At 34.2% G+C, this 25,657-nt stretch overlaps 1 protein-coding gene across 1 annotated transcript; it reads left to right on the forward strand.

Moving 5' to 3' along the window:
• Positions 1-924: 924 nt before the first annotated feature.
• Positions 925-20,552, forward strand: LOC117920186. Its single transcript, XM_034837571.1, has 10 exons — positions 925-1,126; positions 8,608-8,830; positions 8,924-9,081; positions 9,181-9,326; positions 13,929-13,991; positions 14,095-14,187; positions 14,523-14,684; positions 18,871-18,962; positions 19,080-19,249; positions 19,930-20,552. The coding sequence occupies exons 1-10, from the start codon at positions 1,042-1,044 to the stop codon at positions 20,244-20,246; spliced, it is 1,509 nt and encodes a 502-aa protein (XP_034693462.1). The 5' UTR covers positions 925-1,041; the 3' UTR covers positions 20,247-20,552.
• The last annotated feature ends 5,105 nt before the right edge of the window (positions 20,553-25,657 follow it).

Genomic DNA, 25,657 nt, shown 5'->3' on the forward strand with positions numbered 1-25,657 from the left:
TTTATTTTATTTGTTTGTTTTTTTATTTAATTCTAAATATAATATTAATGTTTAATAGTGTTAAATATTAAATTGTTTGTTTTTTTAGTATTTTTATTTTATTAAGTATTAAAAAGTAAAGAAAAACCTATATTATTTTTTCTATTTAGAAAAAACTACATATTTTAGTTTTTTCTATTTAGTAAAAAATTTATAATAAGTCATGAAAAAATAGAAAAACAAACAATTTAAATTATGAAAACAAATTGTTTTCAGCAAAAAGCTAAAAAAAAACAAATACCACTTGAGGCTATGTTTGTTCCCGGAAAATTTGAGGGAAAATGTAAGGAAAAGTGGAACGAAAGAAAAAAATTAAGGAAAATAAAAAATAATTTTAAAATTAATAAATTGTTTTTTCCTTCCTTATATAAGGATTAAATAATTTCAAAATATATAAAATTTTAATTAATTTTAATTATATTTAATTTTCTTTAAAAAAATTATAATAAAACAAAACATGAGAAAACTATTTTATTTTGCATTTTTTTTTATTTCCTTGGTACTCTCCAGGAACGAAACATAATTTAAGGTTTCATTTGATTTTTGGAAATTTTGAAAAAAAAAAGAAAAAAATAAAAATAAAAATAAATTAGATTTAAAATGAATAAATAATTTTTTTTAAACACATTTCATTTTTTATTTAAAAAATTAATTTTATTTATATTTAATTATTTTTATTATTTTTATAATAAAATCAAATACAAATAAATTATTTTATTTTTAATATTTTTCGACAACCAAATATACTGGTTTGACCATTCATAGTGGCACCCGCCCACTTTGATGTGGGTTTTGGGCCTGGGCCCAAACAGACTTCCTTAATAAACAAGTTACGAAGACGAAGGGCAAAAGAACCAAACCGAAAACGGCACCGTCTCATTGCTCAATCCATGCGAATAAAATCCGCGAGAGCGCGCGTCTCTGATTCTCTTTAGCGTTCACTTTTTCAGAATGAGAAACTGAGTGAAGAGGCCCAAAAAATAAAAATAAAAATAAAATAAAATGAAGGGCTCTTCCTCTGCACTTCTTCTCTTCTCCATTCTGATTTTGATGATTTCTTCTTCCAGCCAAGACTCCTCATTCAAAGGTATCGTTTTCTATAAATTTCTATTCTCATTCATCTGTCTTCGTTCTCATTCATCTGTTTTCGTCGTAGATCTGTTTGATTGCCCTGAAAATATAATTATAGGGAAGCTTTTGAGTCGGTTAGGTTGCCGAGTTATAACTTATATACAGTTTTTTTTTTTTTCAAAGCACTAGATACGCTGGAGATAAAGTTCGAAAGTTTGCATTTTTTAATCCTCTGTTTCCTCGGATGGTACTGTGGTTTGATGTGGTGGTCTGAGGGTATCGGTGTTTCTAAACAATTTTATAGCAGAAAAAGAACTGTAAATTTAGGGTTTGTATGACGTTAAATATTTACTTATTATTTATTCTTTGCTTAGATGCGGGGGTTTGCATCCGTGGTCGCATGCAGTTAAGAGTTATGATAATTGAAACTCCTTTTTATTGTATTTTTCTTAGGCTCCGTTTGTTAATTATTATCCTGGAAGATTTTTGTGGAGATGAATATAAATTTTCAGAGTTGAGACTTTGCATGCAACTAGTAAAGTAGACATCATTTGATAAATGAAACCAGTAGAGAGATGTTTTCTCATGAAATAAAAGTTGCATTGTAAATATGGAATCTTGATTTGACTGATTTATTTAAAATATAGAAGCGAAGTGAACAAGTTATTATGAAATTTGATTCAATAAGTTTATTCTGAGTAATTACAAAATAATTGTCTAAGTTTTGTTGTTTAAGCTAAGATTTGGTTGGTTGGGGGAGGTGGGATGCTGTAGTTTAATTGAAATGCTTTTGTGGGAGTAAGGCTTAATTGTGATAGCAAATTAGTGTTTAGACAAAGTAGTGGACTCCCTTGGGTTATTTGTAAATTTGATGCAGGGAAGGCATGTTATATTGCAAGTTATCTCTTTTTAGAAAAATGTGTAGTTGTTAAGGAGGATGGGATATGTATAGAGAGAGAGAGAGAGAGAGAGAGAGATGGAGACGTGGGTATTGATTTCAATTTCTTCATCTTAATGAATGGTAGCTCCCAAAGTTGATGAGATCACTATCTTGTTTTGCAAGGCCAATCTGTTGCTCCATCTAGGATTTGAACTAGTTTTGGGACTTGGAATTAGTCTTAGTAAGAGTGAGCTCATTCTAGCAAGGAGTGTGTAGTGAACTTAACTCATATGTCTTTATGGGTCGGTTGCAATAGTGGATCCTTGTCTTCTACTAATTTGTGTGCCTCTAGGTGCATTTTTAAGCCATCCTATGTTTGGGTGTCTATGGAAGAAAGGTTGAAGAAGAAACTTTGCTATAAAAATGGCAATATTTGTCAGAAAGAGGGAGACTTACACTTCTAAAGAACATCTTTAAGTTTATCAATTTATTCTTTGTCTTCCTTCAAGATTCTAAGTAGAGTAAGGAAAAGAATGGAGAAGTATTGACATGATTTTCTATGGGGAAATGGGTTTTTGAGGGGAAAATTTACTTGGTGAAATGGACTTCTATTTGCTTTTCAAAATCTAAATTGGGGGAGGAGGGTGGGGGCGCTGCACTTGTGGAGGGGTTTGAGGTGTAGAAATCTTTCTCTACTTGATTCAACATTGTTTGGAAAATGGTACTACATGTTTTCTATGGAGCATAATAACTTGTAAAGAAGAGTCATTATAGGCAAGTATGGGGAAGTGGAGGGGGTTTGGTGCTTTAGGATGGGAAGGGAGATGTATAGGATGGGTCTTTGGAAAGCCATTAGTTATGTATGGGATATCTTTGTTAGAACTATACTTAAAGTAGGCAATCAAAGGAAGACTAAATTTTGGCATGATGTGTGGTGTAGGGAGAACCAACTTAAAAGGAGGGAATGTATGATTCCAAATAGATGCTATATGTGTAAAGAAGAAGAAGAAACAATGGATCATATCCTCCTTTACTACTTGAAAGCGGTAATATTGTGGCAATTGAACTTTACTCTATTTGGAATAGAGTTGATACACTCCTTAATAAAGAAAGTCCTTTTGAGTTGACATGAATGTTTTGTAGGGATCAAGAGGAAGAAAGCTTGGAGAATTTCGCCTTTATACCTTTTTGGACCATATGGAAGAAGAGAAATAGGCGAATGTCTAAGAATACCAAAAAAGCATATTAAGCACTCAAACAATCATTTATGTATAATTTTTGGAATGGGCTAGAGTGTACATAGAAGTTGATTCCTTGTCCATGTTAGACTTTATTGACTAGTTGAGCTCTATATAGTGGATGGGGGTTGTTTTTATGTACCCCTCTACTTGGTTTTGTGGTGCTTTTGTATACACTGTTTATTGTAGTGTGCTCTTATGTTTGGCACTATTAATACAATGAATATTTACCTATCAAAAAACAAAGGAAGGGATCTCTAAAGGATCAATGACCTCACCTTTATGTTTTAGCTTTACATAGAATACTTGGATTGCGGATTTGTGGGTGGAAAGAAGAGGGTACTTGGTTATTGGTTGCATCGATTCAAAAGGAGCATTTAGTACTTAACACATGTGTAGTCTTTTTGCAGCTTATCCATCTTTTTGGTACTAATAAGCAGAATTGTGAGGATAAGTTGTTTTGATGAGAAGCAAAAAAGGGTATTTTACCTGTGAAACCCTTCTATTTTCTCTACACTCAGGAAGCTCTCTCTTTCTGCTCTAAAGAAATTTAGCTTCAGTGACTCCTAAAGTGTACCCTTCTTTTGGGGAGGCTAAACAGGGGAAGATTCTTACCATGAGATTCTTTTATTTTTCTCTATACTCAGGAAGCTCAATTTTGTGTAGGCTCCCACAAAAAATTAAGCATGCTTTAGAAGGGGTCCTTTTAGCTAAATTTCTTACCATTGATAGACTTATGATTAAGAGGTGCTCTCTTTTGAATGGATGTTGTATGTGTAAAAGTGAGGAAACAACTAATGGAATCCTCATTCATTTTGCTCGTGTGGCATGTTAGCTTTTTGAGAAGGAGAGCAAAAAATAAATGTGCTGTTTTGCTCGTTTATGGTTATTTTGGTGAGTTTGGAAAGAGAGAATGGATCGACTTTTGAAGTTTGAAGTTGTCAAAATTAGCATTCAAAGACCACTTCCTCAAAACATTTTTCTTTTGGGTGGAGGGTGATGGGAGCAAGGTTCAAAGTATCAATCAAGTTGTAGTTGTATCTTGAGTGGCCATCGCCCAAATGTGTTTGAGATCCATTCTAAGATTTTCGAATTCCAACAATGAATTGGTTGGTACTGTTTTCATGGCCAAGTCATGACTGATACATTTTAGTCATGGTCAACTTGTCCCATGCTGTCAAACTCGTACAACTTCTAAAGCCATACTTGCCTGACTATGGATTGTCAAGCAATCGACTCTACTAGATCCAAGTTTTGATAATTCTTTCAACCATATTCTTACCATGGAAATTATCATTCTGCTTTCTATACTCATCTTAAGACCGATGATGATAAGTTTAAACTTTCTAGTGTGTATCATTAAATGTGGGTTGCATGGAATTATTTTCTTTTTAAGTAGAAAAACAATTCAACTTGAAATTCTTCTATTTTGAATTTTTTATTTCATTGTAGACTAATTCAAACACATGCCTATATGGTGTTTTAAATTGAAAGAAAGTCAAATATGATAGGTGTTCTTTTTTGTTTAGGACCTCTAGATTTAGCGATTGATTTGACAACTTTGAACTATGGATGGAAGGGAGAGGTCTTATTCCTCTTTTGTGGATTTCATTAATTGTTTTGGTGTGTGTACCTATCAAAAAATATATAAATAAATAATTGTTTTGGCGTGTGGTAGACTGCACCTTGGCCTATTGTATTTTTTTTTAATTTTTTTTTTCTGGTGCTTCCTTATGGTGCTTTTTGTATACTGCTTGTGTATGTGGGTGCCCCCTCTTTTTTAGCAGTTTTCTATAATAATCCATTGAGCTATCAGATTTTGGGGTAACATTGTGCCCCAAGCCTTGCATATAATGTTCACACATTTGCCTACAAGGCATCTCAAAAGTACTTTGCCTTAGCTATAGTGGATATTGGTAGTAACACTGAAGCAAAAGAAATAATCGTCTCAAGCTTGTCTTGTGTGCACCGAGCCTTGCATATAAAGTGCACACTGTGTGCCTACAGAGGTGCCTCAGAAACACTTTGCCTGAGCTCTAGTGAGTTGTGCTGATGTTTGCCTCACTGCACCTGGATTCTTTTTTTCGCCTAGCCACACCTCAACTATTATGGAATGATTATCATCAAGTCCTTTTACAGTTGTTGGAGGCCACCAGTGTGTATGAACTTTTTTCAGCTGGGAGAGTTTGGTGCTCACTAGCTTCATTTAGGTTGCCTGCTTTGTGGGAGGATCTGTGAGAGATGTTGTCAGTTGATGGCTGGGTATTGGGCATCCTTTTCATCATCAACAGGTTGGTTGAGTGCTTTGGGTGCTTATGTGTTCCTTATTTGTGAACTACTGGGTCATGGCTATATCCATGATTCCATGATAGGCCCATTTTGTCGTTGGTTGATCAAAGCTGGAAGTTTTGGTTAGTTTGTTTGAAACTGTGCTATTTCTTGTCTTCTTTGGTATACTAAGACAGTGCACAACAAGGTTTTCCAAGACTAAGGACTTTCTGCTCCTTTTTATGCTCACTTTGGTCTGAGGCAAAGCTGTTTATAATAGAATGCCCTCAAACTTTGGTGAATTTTATAGATTGGTTGGGATCATTGTAAGGTTTTTGGGCCTTTTGGGTTTGGGTCTTTTATGTGTCCTTGGCCTTTTTTGGTGGTGGGGGTATAGGTTTGTATACTTTGCATAGGTTGTATTCCATGAGTCGCTCCTTTGGCGTCTCTTTATAAATGAATTTTCTTTACTTATCAAAAAAAAAAAAAAAGACTAAGGACTTTCTGATTTCTGTGGTTGAATCTTAAATCCATGTACTTGTAAGCTTCCTTTTTAAGCTTTGTTTGGAGGTCTTGTTTTGTGATTTTCTTAGATATGTTTAAGTTCCATTAATGTGTTTGTTCTGCTTTCCCTTTCTTATACCTTATGTTTACCTCGGTTTTTCCATTTCTCCTCCTAATGAAATGGATATCTATTCATTTTTTATTTGATAAAAACAAATTTAACTTTTATATATTGTAATTAGGTTTGCTTAATGTGATGTTAGAGGTTATTTATTTATTTTGATAAGTAAATAAGATTTCATATATAAAAGAGACGCTAAAAAAGCGACTCAAAGTATACAATACCTATACACCCGCCTTCAACAAGGCCAAAAGACAAAGAAAACCCAACACCACAAACCTACTTAGAACCCAACCAATCAATAAAATTAGCTATAGTTAGAGGGCAATCATCTATGAACAACTTAGTCTCAACCCAAAAAGTAAGAATAAAAGAGTGTTTCAGTCTCTGAATTGACAACGAATCATCCTTGAAAGCCAATCTATTCCTCACCTTCCAAACCGTCCAGAAAATGTGAAGAGAAGCAGCTCTCCACGCCTTCTTGCGTTTTTTGCCTAGGAAAAAACCATTCCAATTTAGAAGGGTCTCTCTAACTGAAGAAGGCAAGACCCAAGGCACCCCAAATAAAGTAAAAAGTAGATCCCATAACACCCTTGTTCTTGAACAATGAAGGAGAAGATGGTTTATGTTCTCCTCTTTCTCAAGACATATAAAGCATCTATTTGCCAAAGCCCATCCTCTTTTTTGGACCATATCCAAGGTTAAGGCTTTGCCCCACATAGCCTCCCATGCAAAGAAACTAATCTTGGGCTGCACATTCACATTCCAAATATAGCTTGAAGGAAACAAAGATGAACCACCCGCTTCAAGGGCTACATAGAGAGACTTGACCGAGAATTTACCACTCTTAGTTTCAGTCCAGGACGCCATATCCTCCACATCCTCAATAGCTCTCTTACCCTGTAGCTTCTCCAAAAATCTTTCTGCCTCCTCTACCTCCCAATCATTGAACGCTCTTAAAAAACAGGGGTTCCAACCCCCCCAGCCCCCCTCAGCCAAGGGGTCCCAAATATCTACCACCCACGCTTCCTTCTCAACAGTCAAAGCAAAAAGAGAAGGAAAGGACATACATAGAGGAGAATCCCCACACCATCTATCCCTCTAAAAACTCACCCTTCTCCCATTACCAACTATGAAAACCTACCTATCGCTCACCAACTTCCAATCCATCCTTATTCCTTTCCACACCCCATACCATGAACCTCTCTCACTTCCCAAGAGCATCAACCCCCTCTATCTTCTCCATACTTCCTCTAATCACTTGATTCCACAAAGCCTCTTTCTCATTTGTGAAACGCCAATTCCATTTAGCAAGAAGTGCCTTGTTGAGAAGGGAAAGGCATTTGATCCCCAATCCTCCTTTCGACTTACTTAAACACACCAACTCCCATCTTACTAAATGAGGCTTTTGCTTCAAATTGCCCCCACCCCAAAGGTAGTCCCTTTGGATTTTCTCTAATCTCTGTCTACCTAAGCTTGGTAAGCACAACAATGACATTAGATAGATGGGTAAATTCGATAACGTGCTTCGAATAAGAGTCGCCCTTCCTCCCTTGGATAAATATTGTCTCTTCCACATGGCTAACCTTCTTCGGAAGCGCTCTTCCACACCATCCCAAACTGTAACTGACTTAAAAAGAGCACCCAAGGGCATCCCCAAATAGGTGGTTGGAAGACTACCCAGACTACAACCAAATTCTCAAGCAAGATCATCCATATTCTCTACCCTCCTTACTGGAATGAGTTCACTTTTTTCCAAATTTATTCTCAATCCCGGAGCAGCCTCAAACCACATAAGTAGCCAACTGAGATAAGTCAACTGATCTTGTGAAGGTTTACAGAACACTAGTGTATCATCAGCAAACAACAAGTGGGAAATTAGGACCCCTTCTTCACTTTGACCCTTCACCCTACAACCTGATAAGAAATCTCCCTCTACGGCCCTTTTGAGGAAAGCACAAAAGACCTCCATAGCTATGACAAAGAGGTAGGGGGAAAGGGGATCGCCCTGTCTCAAACCCTTGGAGCTTTGGAAGAAGCCCGTAGGGGTTCCATTGACCAACACGGAGAAACTTGCAGTGGATATGCACCACTTAATCCACTTGATCCATTTCTCCCCAAAATCCATTTTTTGCATAACTGTGAGAATAAAATTCCAGTCCACTTTATCATACACCTTCTCTATATCCAGTTTGCACAAAATGCCACTCTCATTGTTCTTAAGGACCAAATCGATGGTTTCATTAGCTATTAACACTGCATCTAGGATTTGTCTACCTTCTACAAACGCCCCTTGAGCCTTGGAGACCACCTTTCTAACCACCTTTTTTAGCCTATTGGCTAAGACCTTGGCCAGCCACTGATGTTAGAGGTTATGTTATGGAACTTGCACTATTTTGTTCATATCTTGTTATTTATTTGTTTCTCATCACATTCTATGGATTTGTTTTAATATTTGAAGTTTATATTACCTTTTGAAACTGCAGGTGTTGGCCTAGGAAATCCAACTTTAGATGTCATTCCATCCACACTTCCCGGGCATTTATCCAGTCGTGGTTCTAAAGATGTTTTATTGTGTGAACGTGTCCAAGTTGCTGGTCTGTCAAGATTGAAACTTGGGCATTATGCAAGTTCATTTAGGGTTACTGTGGCTCCATCTGTAGTAATACCTGAGAGATTACACAGCAAAATTCTGGTTTGTTTCCATGGGTAAGTGAAATATCTTGGAATCTCTGGTCTTTGTATGCTCCCTTTAGTTCTTTTTGATGTAGAGTTGTCACACTTCTTTTTTTTTTTTTGCAGGAATGCTTCCCTTGGATCATGTCAGTGTGAAAAGGATGAATGGAAAACTAGTCAGAAGGGACTTTGGAACTTTGTCATGTCACCTTATGAGGACCGATATGTTGATGTGAAGTTCATTGGTGAAATATCTGGTTCTGTCACTGTCTCAGTTGAAGAAGGTGAGCCATTTTCTCCTCATGACTCAGTTTGATATTCTGTTATGCTCTATTATTTATCTTAGATGTTTGTTTTGGGCCTTCAATATTCACTTTCTGCAGATTTTCAAAGATGGCGCCTGTTTTGCCTTGCATTGGGATTTTTCTTACTCTTGCTAGCACCAGTTGTCAGCAGTTGGGTTCCCTTTTATTACAGCAGTTCAATGGCTATTGGGATTTTGCTTGTGATCATAATCCTTCTTTTTCAGGTATTTGAGCTCACTTATAAACTTTCATGGATCAATAGAAAGAGTTTGTTTGTATTTTTATTTTTTATGCATCAGAAAGATAATTGAAATGTTTGTTTTTCCAAACATGAATCTCTGCAAGATTAGAGAAAAAGCAGGTTAGAGTCTCATAGGTCTACCAACTCCATTTTCAGCTAATCTAACATCAATATTACGACAAGAATTACAACAAGAATGCCTCAAATCTTTCTTTTAGCAGTAATGTATAGTCCAATGTGCTTTAGTTAAGCTTTCTTTATTTTTTCTGAGGCATAAGGAAGCCAGTCAATTATTAGTAATTAACCAGGACAGTATTTTTAAAGAGCACTCAATTTTTTTTTGACTGACTTCATAAGAGGCCAAGTGAGAAACCTTGAAGGATTGAGGGTTTGGTTGTTCTCCTATCTCTGTGAAGAGTATTGGAGTGTCCTTCTTCTGAAAGAGAGATCTAAGAAGCAGTCATTCAAATGAACGAGTGAGAAGCACCTGGTTGTCATGGTATTTCTTTGATTCTTTAACCAGAAATTTTGGGATATTACAAAGAGACAATCTGTTAGGAGTTCACAGAGTTGCATTACAGTGGGGTTTTTTAGTAAGAGTACCACTGCTACCTTTATAGAAATCGTTCCCAAGAAGCGCTCCGCCAACTATTTCATATATTAGGGCCATTAGTTTGGCGATTGGTCTCTACAAAATCATTGTTAATGTTTTACTTAAGCATCTTGAAGACTCAAGAGGTACTACAAGAGCCTATTTCATCCTTATAGAGAGCCTTTATTAGAGAGAAAAGAAACACAGAATGTGCTATGTCTAATGGACTTGTTGATAAGAAACTATGTTTGAGAGAGGAAAGGCAGTGGTCTTTAAAGGCAATTTGGAAAAGCATGTGATGATGTGGATTGGGGTTTTCTGGATCATATTCTTTTTTTAGAAATTTTTGTTCAAATGGAGATCATAGAATCAAGGCTGTCTATTTTGGTTAGATTTTCTGTGTTAGTGAGTGGTTACCTCAAAAGATGGGTTAAGGCATCTAGAGGCACACTTAAGGCAAGATGATCGCCTTTTCTACTTCTTAAATTGTACCTAAGGTTTTAAGTGAATTGATGCTTAGGGCAGTGTATAGTGACATTTTAAAGTTTTTTAGTGGGCTGAAGTTGTATCGAGGTGTCGCCTCTATAGTTTGTGGATATTACTGTATTCTTCCCTAAGCCTGAGCGGAGGATGTGTAACATTAGGCTTAATTTTTTTAGTTTTTGGATGAATTTCAGGGTGCTAAATAAATGTAAATAATAATACCCTTTTAGACATACATGTTTATCATGATCATCTCCTTAGCCTAGCTTCACTCCTAGGTTGCAGGACTCAGATTGGACTCATACTGCTGGGCTGCAGGGAATCTCTTAATCATCTTCTCACATGGTCTCTTTGCACTAGGCTTTTGCAGAGGTCATTTTATGCTTGTTGGAATTGCTTCTATTTCTCCTAGAAGTGTTGTTTACATTATCATTCTCATTTTAGTCTTTGAGGGACAAGAGGGGGTAAGGTTCTTACAGGTGTTATGTGAGAAGCAAGGCTTGTGGTTTTCTCTTACTCTTGGATTCCTTGTTTGGTTAATCAAACAATGGATTAGTTGACTAACAAAGGAGCATCATAGCTAGGCTTAGTTGTTTGTTGTTGGTGTTGTTTTTGTTTTTGTTTTTTCCTCACGTATTAGAAGCAACCGTTTCATAGCCTTGAATAGTAACCAGGTAGAAGGATGAGAAATCCTTTTAGCAAGTACATGGCTGTACAAATCTTGATTAAAAGAAGGAAAGTAGATCTATACTAGTCAAAAGCAACTCTAACTGCACAACTCTTAACTGCACAGCTCTTAACTGCACAGCTTAAGATGGTGACATCAATGCTTAACTCATAGGGGTAAAAAGCCTTGTACTAAAGAAAGAAACTGCATACTTTTCTGCTTTCAAATGTTAGAAAAATCAACTTTTTAAATTCAGAGTTTTTGTTCGTTCCAAAATAGTCCCTCATACTTTGAACTTCCAATTGTTGCAGATAGTCCTCTCTCTAAAACAGCCTTTGTTACATTAATCATTCCTACTCTAAACTTACAATTACTGCTTACAATCCTCTCCATGAAACAGTCTTTCTTCTTCTTACTTTTCCCCCTTTTTTGCATGTGTTTCTTGTGTGTGCGCGCTTTTTCTTTTTCTTTTTTTCTTTTTTTGACAAGAAAACATAATAGAGTAGGCTCATTATGTGGCTTCCGGTTATGTCAAAGGTTATTTCCTTGGAAGAATTGTTTACAATCTTGGGTCACACAATTTAGAATAATAGCCCAACTATTGAGCACATAAATGGTCCCAAAAACTTTTTTTACTTATGGAAAATCTTCTCTTTGTAGATTAGCCAAATTGTTTTTTGGTAGGGAAGCAACAATCTTGCATTTTGGTGAAAGACAAGACACTAGAACTGCAAGTTGTTTAGGGAGAGAGAACATGGTTAAAAGATTTCCAGGTTGCATGTACTAATACCCCTGAAATTTGACCAGTGTCCCATTGTGGTTGTTAAACTAAAAATTGTGTGAATTTTCCGTTTATTTTATATGAATAGTGCCTAGTAGATCCATCTGTTAGTTGATTGTTGAAGAAACTAAGAGAGAACGTGCCTTTTGTACATGATGTGGCATACTGCTAGGGCACTTTTGGAACTTCACATGCATTCCTTCAAATATAAGTAGCTGCCAGCCATGTTACTCCATTCCTTACTCCCATCCCCTTCCATGTGCTCACTGTTTCCTACTCCAACTACTCAACAGTAGGGTCCTCATTAACAATTTGAAACTTTCATTTCAGTGTAGAAATGGATCCATTGTGAGTGAAGGGAAAACAAGTAAATTGTGGGAATAAGACTTGTTTGAAATGTTTTGAATACCGTGATCTATGTTGAAGATGTTACGACACTCTAAGAAATGAAATATTATATAAAACAGAACAAGTTTACATGATAAAAGTGCTTGCACTGAAAATCTAATATATGGGCTTAAGGAAGACATAAATCAATCATTTTCAATAATGAAATTCACTAGAATTACTGGGAGAAAGAGGGGCACTAAAAGCTAAAAAAAAAGTGTGAAAAAGAATAGGAATAAAAGGAATATTACAAGCAAAAAGTTTAAGAATATGGTAAAAGTTTCACAATTAAATTAAAAAACAAAAAACCAAACATTCATTTTGTCACCAATTAAGAATAAAATATATAGAAATAGATTTATGATGCTCCATAACGAAATGAGTGGAAATGAGAACAGCCACAGCCTCTTCAAAAATCACTCACACCCATTGTCCGATTGCATAAACCAAAAAAAAAAAATGAAGAATTAACATTCATAGAACAAACCCATAACCAAAACCTGTTTACTTTTTAAACAAATAAAAATAATAGTGCACTAACGACACACACAATCAAGCACAACCATAGCTTCTTTATTGTTGCCCCATACTTCATATTTTCGTTCTCCATTCTCCTCATCCCTTTTAGCATCCGGGTATAATGTGCATTGAATGCTCACAAGTTGGAAGATCAACCATGGAAAAACCCACGATCATCATTGCTACACATTTTAAGAGGAAATTCAGTCAAAAACACCATTAATGGAGAATGATATTGAAAAGGCTACAAAAGGAGAATGATATTGAAAAAGCTACAAAAAGACAGGTATCATGCTGCTCACCTTTTTGTTGTCACACCTATTGAATATTCCCTTCTTTTATTGATAATCGTTCTTCTTCTTTTTTGGGGGGGCCCTTGCAGGACTAAAACCTGGAACGTCCTACATTCCCACTCTAATCCCTTGCCACTTGAGCTAGGCCTTAGAATATTGTCCTTGGGTTTACATATGTCCTAGAAATTTTTTGTTGGGCAACTTTCTCACCATAGCAATGGATTGATTCCATTCTGACTCTGCTGAAGTGTGACTCCAGTGCAATGAGAATTAATGGAGAAAATTGTGAGTGAAGGATAGTTTCCACACGAAAAATCATTCACTGGCCACCAAAATTCCCAAGGTCAAAGTCTTTCTTTTAAGTTTTAATTTTATTCCTATTCTTATTCTTATTATTGACATATTATTATTATTATTTTATTTTTTTACTCAAATCCATGTTATGCCCAAAATGTCTCCTTTGTTGGTTTCTTAAGTGGTTGACCAACAAAAAGGAATTATTAGTCATTGGTCCTATGATTAGAGGAAAAATGGAATGATTTTTAGTTAAGGGATCAGAGTGGGATGCGCATTGAAGCACAAGAGGCATCGGTACATTTAACCCCAGATTTCTTAAGAGATCTAATTGAAATTTTCCAAACTTAAATCTCCCTCGTTGACTAAGAAATTCTTAGATCTTCCTTAGATGCATTAATTAGTGGATGGTCTTGCACTTTTGCATGGTGATGATGAAGATAGGCTACTTATTTTTGCAATCTGTATCTTTATGGAATCTCATAAAAAGTTACTTTCATTTTAGCATTTTGATTTGCCATTGAATCTTCCAACAGTTCTCATTTTCGTTGTTTTGCATAATGATATAGGGAATGAAATTATTACCCACAGGGAGGAAAAATTTCTTCTACCTCACTATTTATGGATCAGTTGTAAGTCTTCTTTCACTTGAACCTTATGTTGCAAGAAAGTGATTCTCCTATGTTTCATTCCGTATCTAATGCGTATAAACATACTTTCTATTTGATTATTCAGCTTGGAGCTGGTTCTTTTCTTTTACATCAATTCTCAATGCTGGTGAATACAATCCTTGTCAATTTTGGGCTGAGTGAAGAGATGCACAACCCTGTAAGTTCTTGTACCTGATTATTCTTTTTCCTTGTTTCAGTCGAGATAATTATTCTATGCAACACGAAGATATAAGGATTGTCTACTGCAGTTGATCTAATATATTGTTTATTAAAAATATTTAATTTTTATACTTATCAAAAAAAATGTTTAATATTTATCAATTAACAAGTTGTGCATGTGATTTTCTTTTGTTATGACTTGTTGGTATTTCGTCTTATTTTGGGTTAGTGCTGTTTCTGTTAACGATATTTCTATTAACAACAAAAACATGGTTAACAATCATTTTCTTAAACATTGTTAGGTTTTCATTTTTCTATTTTTTTTGTTTGCAGGTCTCCATATTTGCATTAGTAGGTCTTATCCTCGCAGGAGCAGCACTTGGGTACTGGATTGTGCGAAAATTTGTTATTTCAGAAGATGGAAGTGTTGATGTTGGTGTAGCTCAATTTGTTAAATGGGGAATGCGCCTCATTGCTACCACATTTATTTTACAGGTGTGCTATTCCACTCATGTTGGTTGAGTTACATCATAATGTTAGGAAGGTTTTGGTTCAACCTTGTCACTTGATTGTACATGCTCGTTGAATTTCTTTGATTTTTTGTTGTTTTGCATTTTTTTCCACATGCCGATACAAACTCAAACAAAGATATCAGTGTATGTGTTTTTAGAATACTTATAATATGCTTACAAACATATATACTCATCAGGGCGTGGCCTAGTGGTGAGGGTGAGTGCCAGGATGTGTGGTAGAGGCACATGGTCTTGGGTTCGGGAGGTTCATATATATACTTACAAACACATATGTGGCCATGTGGCAACGGGAGGGTCTAATTGACTAGTCCCTCTTGCTCCATCCCATACTGTACAGGATGGGAATCACTTAGGGTTTTGGTACCCACCATAAAAAATGCTATTTGGGCTCCACTTAGTTCATAGAATGAAATAATGGGAATGGGCTATCCATTTGTGGGATGAAAAGATTAGGAATGAACTATTATTCACTAGTTTGGCGATGATAGGTTTCAAAACTATAAAATTCTTTACATTCCCTATCATGTTTGGTGTGTATAGGAGTGGGAATCAAATGTATCCTAAGCTTCCAATAATATCCTTTTTAAGTCCATATAAACCATCTGTGTAAAACCTTCAAAGAAAACTATAAAACATGGCAGAAAATGGTAATCACCTGAAAGCTATTTTCTAAAATTGAATGAGAACAAGGGACGGGGTGGAGGAAAGAATGAGGAGAAGACTTGCCCTTTGGAAAAGACAATACTTGTCTAAGGGCGGGAGAATCACCCTTATTAAGAGTACCTTGGCCAGCATTCCCATCTATCAAATGTCCATCCTTAGAATGCCTAAGTCAGTGGTTAAAAGGCTTGAGAAATTATAAAGAGATTTTCTTTGGGGAAGGGGAAGCACGGGTAGGAAAATCCATTTAATTAATTGGAAGGTGGTGTGTACTCAAAAGGAGAAGGGGGGTCTTGGTATTAGGAGGATGGGGTTACTGAACAAGGCCTTATTGGGCAAGTGGATTTGGAGATTTGCCGTTGAAAAGGATGTCTTGTGGAAGAAGGTGATCGGGGTGAAGCATGGGTTGGAGGGTTGTGGTTGGGAATCTAAGGAAGTTCGGGGGCCCTTTGGAGTGGGAGTTTGGAAGGAGATTTTGAAGGAGATGAGCTGGTGTTGGAATAACATGAAGCTCAAGGTGGGGAGGGGGACTAAGATTATGTTCTGGACTGATCATTGGTGCGGCAATGAAGCGCTGTCCCAAGCGTTTCCCCAGATTTTTGCCTTGGCAGCGTGCAGTAATGAATTGGTGAATGATGTGTGGGACCCAAGGCTTGGCCAAGGAGGGTGGAATCTCAGATTGGCTAGAGATTCTAACGATTGGGAGTTGGAGTTAATAGAAGACTTGCTCTTCTTGCTAAGGGACATTAGGGTAACCCCAGAGGAGGACTCAGTGCTTTGGAAAGGAGGGGATTCTGCCAGTTTTCGGATTTGGGTGGCTTACAATCTGCTAGCAGCCCCTAATCCTCTCGTCTTTCCGGGAAAAAATATTTGGGTGGATAAGGTCCCAACCAAAGTGGCTTTTTTTGCGTGGGAGGCTACTTGGGAAAAAATCCTCACGTTGGATAGGTTGCAAAAGCGTGGATGGCAGTTTCCAAATCGTTGTTTTTTGTGTGGTTGTGAAGAGGAAAATGTAAATCACATTCTTTTACACTGTATAGTGGTTAGGGCCCTTTGGGAAATCGCCTTTGCCTTATTTGGGGTTCAGTGGGTGTTTCCAGAGAAGGTCAAAGAGGCGTTGTTCGGTTGGCGGGGCCCTTTTGTGGGTAAAAAAAGGAAGAAGATATGGAAGACCATTCCGTTATGTATTTTTTGGACGGTGTGGAAGAAAAGAAATAGGTTAGCTTTTAGAGGGGGTCTTTTGGCTATTCAGACTCTTAAGAATTTTTATGTATGTAGTCTGTGGAGTTGGGCTAAGTTGTATAGGGAAGAGGAGTCCTCTTCACTTTTAGGCTTCTTGGAGTGGGTAGCGGTCCCCTAAGGGCTGGTGAGGTGTTCCTGTTTTTGTTTTTTTGGCCTTGTGGCTGCTTTGTATACTTCCTGTATGCGGTGCGGCCTTTCGGCTTTCTTTAATATATATTCTGCCCTCGCTTATCAAAAAAAAAAATTGAATGAGAACAAAACTATGAAATTTATATAATAAAACCAAAGAAATTAATGAACTTTAAAGCATGAATAGATAATTGACAGCAAACTCAGTAAATTGATAGGGAAACAATCTTCATATAATTGTTTCTTTTTTAACTTAAAATGATTTATTTTTAAAAAATAATAAACATTGGGTGAATGTTTTACAAAAATCAACAACTTATATTTCAACCCATGTATTCATGCCAAGTCAAATTTTATTAGTAGCAATAGTAATTTTTCATCCAATAAGAATGGGATACGTAATCAATAAAAGAGAAATGATTGATAGTAGTAAATGTAATGATTTTTAATTAGTAAGAATTCTAAGATAAGGATATATTTGTAGTGATAGAATAAAATTAAGAATCCTAAGTTCATTATTTTGTATTTTTGTGTGATGAAATTAAGTTCTCATTGAAATGTTGTGAAAATATATTTTACAATGAGATTTTTTTTGTCATGATTCATTTATCTTTGTACATATTAAGTTGGAATTGATGTAATAAAATTAATTTGTTTTCTAAAATATTTTTGTAATTTGTGATTTATTTTCTAGAGAAGTTAACAAATTTAGTTTCTGAAATGATAAAATTATATTTATTTTTTAAATGAATGAATGTCATTTTGAGAATGATGATACACTTTTCCCCTAAATTATTATGTATTTTTTTTTTCTGGGACTCATTTTTACAGACCAATGTCTCTTGGTGGGTTCCAACCTCCACATTTTATAGGTGTAGCAAACCTATTGGAATTCCAAAACAAAACACCTTTGTGAATAACCAAACATTTGAATGGGTGGAATGGAATGCAACACCCACCCCATTCATGGACCAAACATTGCCAAAGATTTTTTAATTGTGGTTAAACATGATCTTTCATTTCCATCAGCTTTGCTGTGGGATATGTTGAGAGTAGAATATTATAGGCCACTTGGGTAGTTGTTCATATTATTCCCTTTAACATCTCTCTTTTGACTATAGAGTGAAAATTACTTGATAGTTTAGGCCTGTAACAATTGCTTACAGATGTCACGAGACAAACCCTGTCTGTAAATAGTAGTCTTCCCTCCTTACCGTATGCTCCTTTGTGTATGAAAGAGCAATTCTAGATACATTTGAACCAAATCTTATGTATTTGAGCCGTTAAGTGATTTTATTTAAAAAAAAAAACTTTATATTATTTGTCAAATTATATCTAATGAAAGATCAACTGCAATGGGCCCATCCTGCTATATGTTACTTGCCTATTGCACCCAACTTGGGTTAGTACAGGTTTGTGGAATCATGCTTTTATATTTCAATCAAGGAGGAGGGTTGAGGGTTGCGGTTTTCAGCAGCTCATGTTTGAGTTATGTATACCTCTAGAGATTAAAGGTTAAGGGTTTGTTTGATAACTGTTTTAAAAAATAGTTCTCTATTTTTCAGAATAAAAAAAAAACGGAAAAACTCATGTGGCAATAAAAATGAAATAAAAAACAGTTTTCTGTTATTAAAAACAAAAAATATGGTATTTTCAGATAATATCTTTTAATTGTTTTTACTTGTTTTTTAGGGTGTTTAAAAAATGATTATACAAATATGAAGAATGATTAAAAATAAAGCATTATATATAAAAGTTATTTTTAAAACATAGAGAACATGTAAAAAACATTTCAGGTTAGATCTCCATTACATGTATGCACACAAAGCATGTGCTATCTTTTTGCTCTGTATTCATTTCAGAAGCTGGTTTTATTTTACCCATTGTGTGGCAACTGGCAATTATTTATCTTTTGAACCCACTGTTATTTAAACTGATAAATGATGCTGTAGCAACTGTCAAATTTTTTTTTTTTTTTTTGCCTATGAAAAAAGAGAATGTCTAAAATTTTTTATGATAATTGATGTGAGCATCAAATTTAATGTGATTAAATTATATTCATATATATTTGTACCTAAGTTTATCACTTAAAATAGTCTGATTTTGTACTGTGTCAGAGCACACTTGATACTCCTCTAGCCTTGGGGGCATTAGTTTCTTGTTGGGCCATCTGGATTCTTATTACATCCCCAAAGTGGCGACGTCGAGTGTAAGTTCCAATTATTCTCCTTTTTCTACTCTGATTGAGGCCTTTTATTTCATCCATTCAACATACAAGATTCAATCCAAAGATTGACCATGGAAATGCATCTGTCGTTCCATGCAGGTATAAAAAATATTCAGAGAATAGAAGTCCTTGGGGATGGAAATCTAGACAGGCAACTGCAAAGCACAACCGTGCTGAGTTTCTTAGCAGGTCAGGAAAGACAGTCCCTCGTGGGACACCATGGGATAGCCCAAAGAGTTCATCTGCTTGGTCTGATTCACCGGTTAGAGGTAAAAATATTGCTTTATCCCCACTAGTTTGTTGCTGTTCTTTACCATTATGTTTGTGTTGCTGGTGATGCTAGCCATTGCTTAGAAGTTGATGCATGTGTGCGTTTTCTTTTCACCCTGAAATACATATATACAAAAAAATGTTATGTTCAGAAGAAACTGACTCAGTGCAACCCTAGAAACATTGATATTTAATTGAGTTTGATCATCAATTGAAAGGTTTTCCCTTAGTAAATTGAAGAAGCAAAATAGTATCTGCTCACATGCAACCCTGAGTTAAAATTATTGCAGGTTCCCCCCAAAATATGCCATATTTTGGGGAGGAACATCTTCCAAAGAATGAGTTTTGTGCCCAATAAATGACTTCTAGTAGCCTATTTGCAGTTTGCATTTTGGCTATTGAGATTGGTGATTGAAATTTTCTGTTAAATTAATAGCTCCATCTGAATCTCCAAATGATAACTTGGAGAGACACATGTACCATAATGAACTTCATCACAACTGAGTACTGCCAGGGCAGTTCATCCAGATGCTTACCTTCCAAAAGATTGTGTAGTTTTAAAAAATGTCATTAATATCTCTGTATTTAGGATTTTTAGCAGGGATTGAGGCGTGGCATTTGATTTTAAACATTGACCTCTACTAGGATTATGGCATTTACTTGCTTTTGGCTGTTGCAGGTGTGATATCTAGACACAAAACTAGAGGGATAAGAAATCAACAGGATTACTATTCGACCTTTCACAAGACACCTTCACGAAAGAAGTTCTCGAAGAAGGATTGGGAGGATTTCACACGGGAATCAACTAGACAGGCCATGGGAGACATGGTATCCTCTCCAGAGTTCACTGATTGGATTGTTGAGCATGCTGACCGAATACAAGTCCTTCCTGACGACAGTTCAGACGAAACCATTGGAAGCGGGTCGGATTCTACGGAGGAGACTGCTGTATTGAGTGGCAATCGGCCTGGTTTATTCAAGTGGCAGCGAGTTTAGTATAACACATTCAGGACGCTGCATCCTTTCATGGAAACATCCTTAGGCTGTGGATCCTCCATATTAACATGTAGCATTATGGAAACTCAAGTTCAAATTGTGGTACAGGTTTAGGAAATAGTTTTTTTTTTTTTTTTTCCCTAGGTTTGGTGACTATGAGACCCCCGTCACACTGTTTTGCATCAAACTATAAGCCTCGTGGCAATTTTGTGAAAATTACAGTTAGTGCTCGCCGAATTCTCATTCTTAGACTAACTGTATTCCTTGTAGCAGTTTTGTTAAAATTGCATTTATAGGGTTCTGCTCTCCAAATTTTCATTTTCATAAATAACATGCTTAAGAATCTAAGATGAGAAAAAGGAAATAAGTAAATACTTTCCAATGTAGTTCATTCATAAATACTAATCTTATATTTGGTTTTTGGAAAATTTAAAGAAAACTATGGTTATGTTTGGTTTTTGGAAAGTATTAAGGAAATAAAAAAATATTTAAAAATTGATTTTTTTTATAGAAAATTTTAAAATATATATATAATTAAAATTAATTAGAAATTTATGTATTTTTAAATTATTTAAATTTCATATCAATGAGTTAAAATAAATAAAATGAGTTTGAAGTACCAAATAAAAATAATTTATTGACTTTAATTCTATTTTTTATTTTTCTTCACTTTTTTTTTTATTATATTTCCTCCCTATTTTCTTTTCCTCAAAATTTTCAAACATAACCTAAAAGAAATAAATAAATGAAAATAAAAATTAGATTTAAACTTAATAAATTATATATATATATATATATATATATATTAATTTAATTTTACTTAATCTTTTTAATTAAGGATAAATTGATACAATCCGTAGAAATGAAACACTAATCTGATCATGCTCTTCGTCCTTGTTTTGTGACATTACTAAGATAAAATGGTTTTGTCATGAAAACATTGAACAAGAAAGAAAGAAAAAGAAAACCTATCAAGTGCTAAAGCAAAATGAAACAAACATTCTTACAATATCGCACAAAATAAGAAATTAAGAAACAGTAACAATTACAATTAAAATTAAAATACTTAAATTTTTTTAAAAATAAAAATAAAAGAATCGGTACCACTTTATATAAAAATTGAATAAAAATGAATAAAATTATAATATTTTGGTAAAATAAGCTCATTTCACCTATAACACCTAAGTTGAGATTGGGCCCAAAAAATGAGTTGGAGCCCAATCCTTTTGTGGTCGGTTGATATCTTCTTGTTAAGGTTTAAATAAATCTTCTTTAAATAGAAAACAAGATAGTCTAAATCCATGTATGTAAAACAGTCAACATCAAACTGGTTTCCTTGTATTATCTCAAAAATGTCCCAATAATTTTAGTTTTAGTTGTCTAGTAATTAATTATATTAATGACTATATTTATATAAAACATTAGTTTTGATTATTTAATAATTAATTGTATTAATGATTATATGTATAGAAAAAAGAAAGGGGGGTAATGCCACGTTTGTTTTTTCTTAACAAACTTCAGATATTTGTAGAATATCATTTTTTAAAATATTTTATTTTAATAAAAAATAATATATTTTAAATTTTATTTAAAACCCAATTTATAATTAATAACATTTTTTCATTAATTTTATTCAAAATATATACATTTAAACTTATTCATAAAAAGACAAATATTAAATAAGATTCAAATTAAAAATACGGTTTATTTATGATTTGGTGGACTTTTTGGATGAATTGGTATGAGCACGATTGAACTAAATTCAAAAAGTCATACTTGGTGGAGTGGCCAACCTATCCAAAATCAATTTCCAAAAAGTCCAAAAGGAAGTTTGAAACAAAATAATTTGATTTTCGTATAAAAAGGGAAAAAGTTTTGACTTTTGGAGAACATTGGACGAGTAGAAAGAATTTGTTGACTCAGATTATAGACCTACCAAGAGAGATGTCCTCATAGTTGATGCATACCCACCCACAAAAATCCATTTCTTTGAACACCAGGTACCATATCAAAGTTTAGATTGTGTAAATCATTGAGTAATGGATTAATCATACATTGCAAATTAACTCACATTTTAATTAATCTTCTTTAACGGAAAATGTCATTTCTATTGTCGGATTTGATTTTAATTTATTTTAGAGATAACTCGTTTTATTGTTAGGAAAAATGAAACTACAAAAAGTAATATCCACACGTATTTCATACTTTATATAATTCCTTCAAAATATTACAACAAATGATGTAAAAGGGTTTTTAAATCTATTCATATATTTTTATTTTCATTTAATTTTATGCGATGAAAAATTAAGTATGATTAGACAAAAAGTATGAAGTTATTGGTAGAGTTGGTTTCAATGAGCCATATTTGTTTTTTTTTTCTTTTTTTTTTCTTATGCTCTACCATCTTCGTGTAAATGAAGTTAGTCTTAGAGAAAATTTCCCTAGGAAAGATCCTCGAATGCTAAATTTAGTTTTTTCTTCTTGAGAATTCTTTATTTTATATCAATATGTATTTAAATTATAGGGTTGTTATATTGGAAAGAGTCGAGATAAATATAAAATAAAATGGCTAAGTTATTATTATTAGTATGCATAGTTTAATTTCACCGGAAAACAAGGTTTGAGCCTTATTTCATATGGAAAATGGATTTTGCTTGGTGGGTATAATGTGTCTCAATGGACATCATCATATATTTAAGGAATAATGAGTGCTTGAAATGAGCTTTAGTTGTTAATGCCTTACCATTATAGAATTGATCACATGTCCTTCTTTTAGAGGTAGTTATCAAACATGTGTTAGTAAATGTGTTTGCTTAATTGCATGCCGACAGGGAGGAAATCTACCCCATTGTGGCTTGCCATCATTTGCAATTTAAAGAAATTTGCTCTAAGGTGGTTGAAAGATTGCTAGAAGCTAGACTTTTTAAAAGAGGTTAAGTACCTAGATTGGCTGTCTAATGTGGTCAGAGTGCCAAAAGAAAAAGAATGCAAGATGACTTAAACTCAATGAGTCATGCTTAAAAGATACTTATTCTTATGTTGACACGGTCATGGGTTCACTAATGGGGTTTAAGATGCTCTATTTTATGGATTCATTCTCAAGTTATAATCAAATAATTATGTATCAATCGAAGGCTATTGCTACTAAGCTATGTTGTTTTGGTTAAAGAATATTTAGAGCCACTTACCAAAGACTTGTTGATTTTGTAACTAGCGAGGAAATATTATGGAAGTATACATTGACAACTTATTTGTTAAAACTCATAAGGATATTCAACATTTTGAATACTTGGATAAAGCTTTCGAGATCCTTAGTAAATATAAAATGAAGTTAAATCCTGTGAATTGTACATTTGTAGTAAGATTACGAAAGTTTTTAGGATTTTTAATAATCAAAAGGACATTTAGACTAATATCAAGCAAATTTGAGTTATCCAAAAATTTCCTTTTCCCACATTTGTGAAGGAGGTGCAAAAGATGATTGATCGAATTATTGCATTAAGTAAATTCATCCTGAAAACTATTGACAAATGTCATTTTTCATCAAAATCTTGCAAAGGGGTGGTAAATTTGGATGGGATAGGCAATATAAGAATGCTTTCAAATTAACCTCCAAACTTTACCTTTTCAACACTTGAATTTTAGCTCGCCCTATTAAGGATGAGGATATTTATCGTTACCTTTTCTTTCAAAGGGTAGCTACAAGTGTTGTCCTAATTAGATAATGAAGGTGCTCAACAACTAATTAGTCATCCTTTGCTTGATGTTGAAACACATTATTACACATTTAAAAAGAGTGTCTTGGCTCTACATATGGTTACAAAGAATCTGCCCCCTTATTTCCTAGCCCATAGCATACACGCATTAAGTGATTAATCTTTTCAAGCAATCCTTAATAAGTGAGATTTCTCTAACTGACTCAAACAAGTGAATAATTTATCTAAGTCTCTATGACACTAAATACAATCTCGTAGGCCTATAAGGGTTCAAGTCCTTATGGATTTCATAGTGGAATTGACACTTATTAACAGACTTCCTCACCCCTAAAATAGAGAAGTCTCACATTTGAATGTTGATAAATTTTCTCAAAAAACAAGGTTAATAGTTGGAATTATGCCTAAAGCAACCAATGGTATTACCTTGGAGTAATTGATTAAATGGGTTAATAAGGACTCAGAATATGAGGTTCCCATAAAAGGCCTCCAAATAGCTCGATATTTGATTGTCACTCATCTTAAGTATGCAGTGCTGATTGATAATGAATACCTAGTTATTTGTCTATTGTAAAAAAAAAAAAATCCTTATCTCCCATTTCAAGCAAATACCAAAAGAAAATAACAAGTAAACAAACGTTCTAGAGAACTTGGATCAACTTGAGCAAAGAGAAAAGTATACCACTAAATTTCAAATACATGGTCAAATCTATGTGATGTTTATTTCAACACGCTCCTTATCGGATGAACCTCATAATTTTATATCTTAAAATTAAAAAAACTCCTAAATGACCAGATGAAAATAGTTAAAGTACAATCCTATTCAACTCTTTATATCCTAACTAAATCAAATTTATGTAAAAACTAAAAAGTTGTAAAATGGGTCATATTTTAAGTGCGAAGACCATGAAAAAACTTTATATGTCTTGATTGAAATTCACGAGGGAATATACAAGAATCATAGAAGAAGAAAGTTAACGGTTCACCTAGCCTTACCCTTAGGTTGTTACTATCAACCATGTCAAACAGTGCCAAAAATCATGCAATAAAGTACTACAAATACCAAAGGTTTGCATATGTCTAGCATGTGCTAATCGAGAGCATTCATCCAATCACTAGCCACCGTCTCTTTTGCATAATGGTGAGTAGATATTGTAGGACCCTTACCAATGCCTCCAACTTAGAAGTGTTACCTACTACTAGTTATTGCTTACTTAACTAAATAAATACAAGTAGAGTTCTACACCACAATTTATCCTGATATAAAGAAGTTTATAGATAAAAATATTATTTTCCATTTTGAAATATTGGGAATCATAGTGTTGGAGAATATATCCTTCAACTTTTAATTAAAGTTAATAACTATTTTTTGTAGGGGTCTAAGAATTTTCACCAAAAAAAAGAAAAAAAATGATTTTTTAATATTTGAGTTTACGATAAAAAAAAAATTAAATATAATTAAAATTTTATATTTTCAAATCATTTAATTTTTATATAAAAGAATTACAATAAATAAAACGAGTTTATATTAATACATAAAAATAATTTATCAAATTTAAAATTAATTTTACATGCATCAGACTATTTTTTCGCATTTGAAATTATACATTTCGCTTTAATTCTAACTGTAATTTTAATTTTCAGTTTTATTCCATGTAGAAAAAGAATTTCAATTGACAGCGTGGAGTCAAATTCAAA

The sequence above is a fragment of the Vitis riparia genome, chromosome 8 (genome assembly GCF_004353265.1).
Source record: "Vitis riparia cultivar Riparia Gloire de Montpellier isolate 1030 chromosome 8, EGFV_Vit.rip_1.0, whole genome shotgun sequence".
Lineage (NCBI taxonomy): Eukaryota > Viridiplantae > Streptophyta > Magnoliopsida > Vitales > Vitaceae > Vitis > Vitis riparia.

Bases quoted from the DNA above. Each gene is read 5' to 3' on its own strand.
- LOC117920186 (XM_034837571.1), top strand. From the start codon at position 1,042: ATGAAGGGCTCTTCCTCTGCACTTCTTCTCTTCTCCATTCTGATTTTG. The intron at 8,831-8,923 runs GTAAGTGAAATA...TTTTTTTTGCAG, and splicing joins ATTCTGGTTTGTTTCCATGG to GAATGCTTCCCTTGGATCAT. The intron at 9,327-13,928 runs GTATTTGAGCTC...ATAATGATATAG, and splicing joins TCATAATCCTTCTTTTTCAG to GGAATGAAATTATTACCCAC.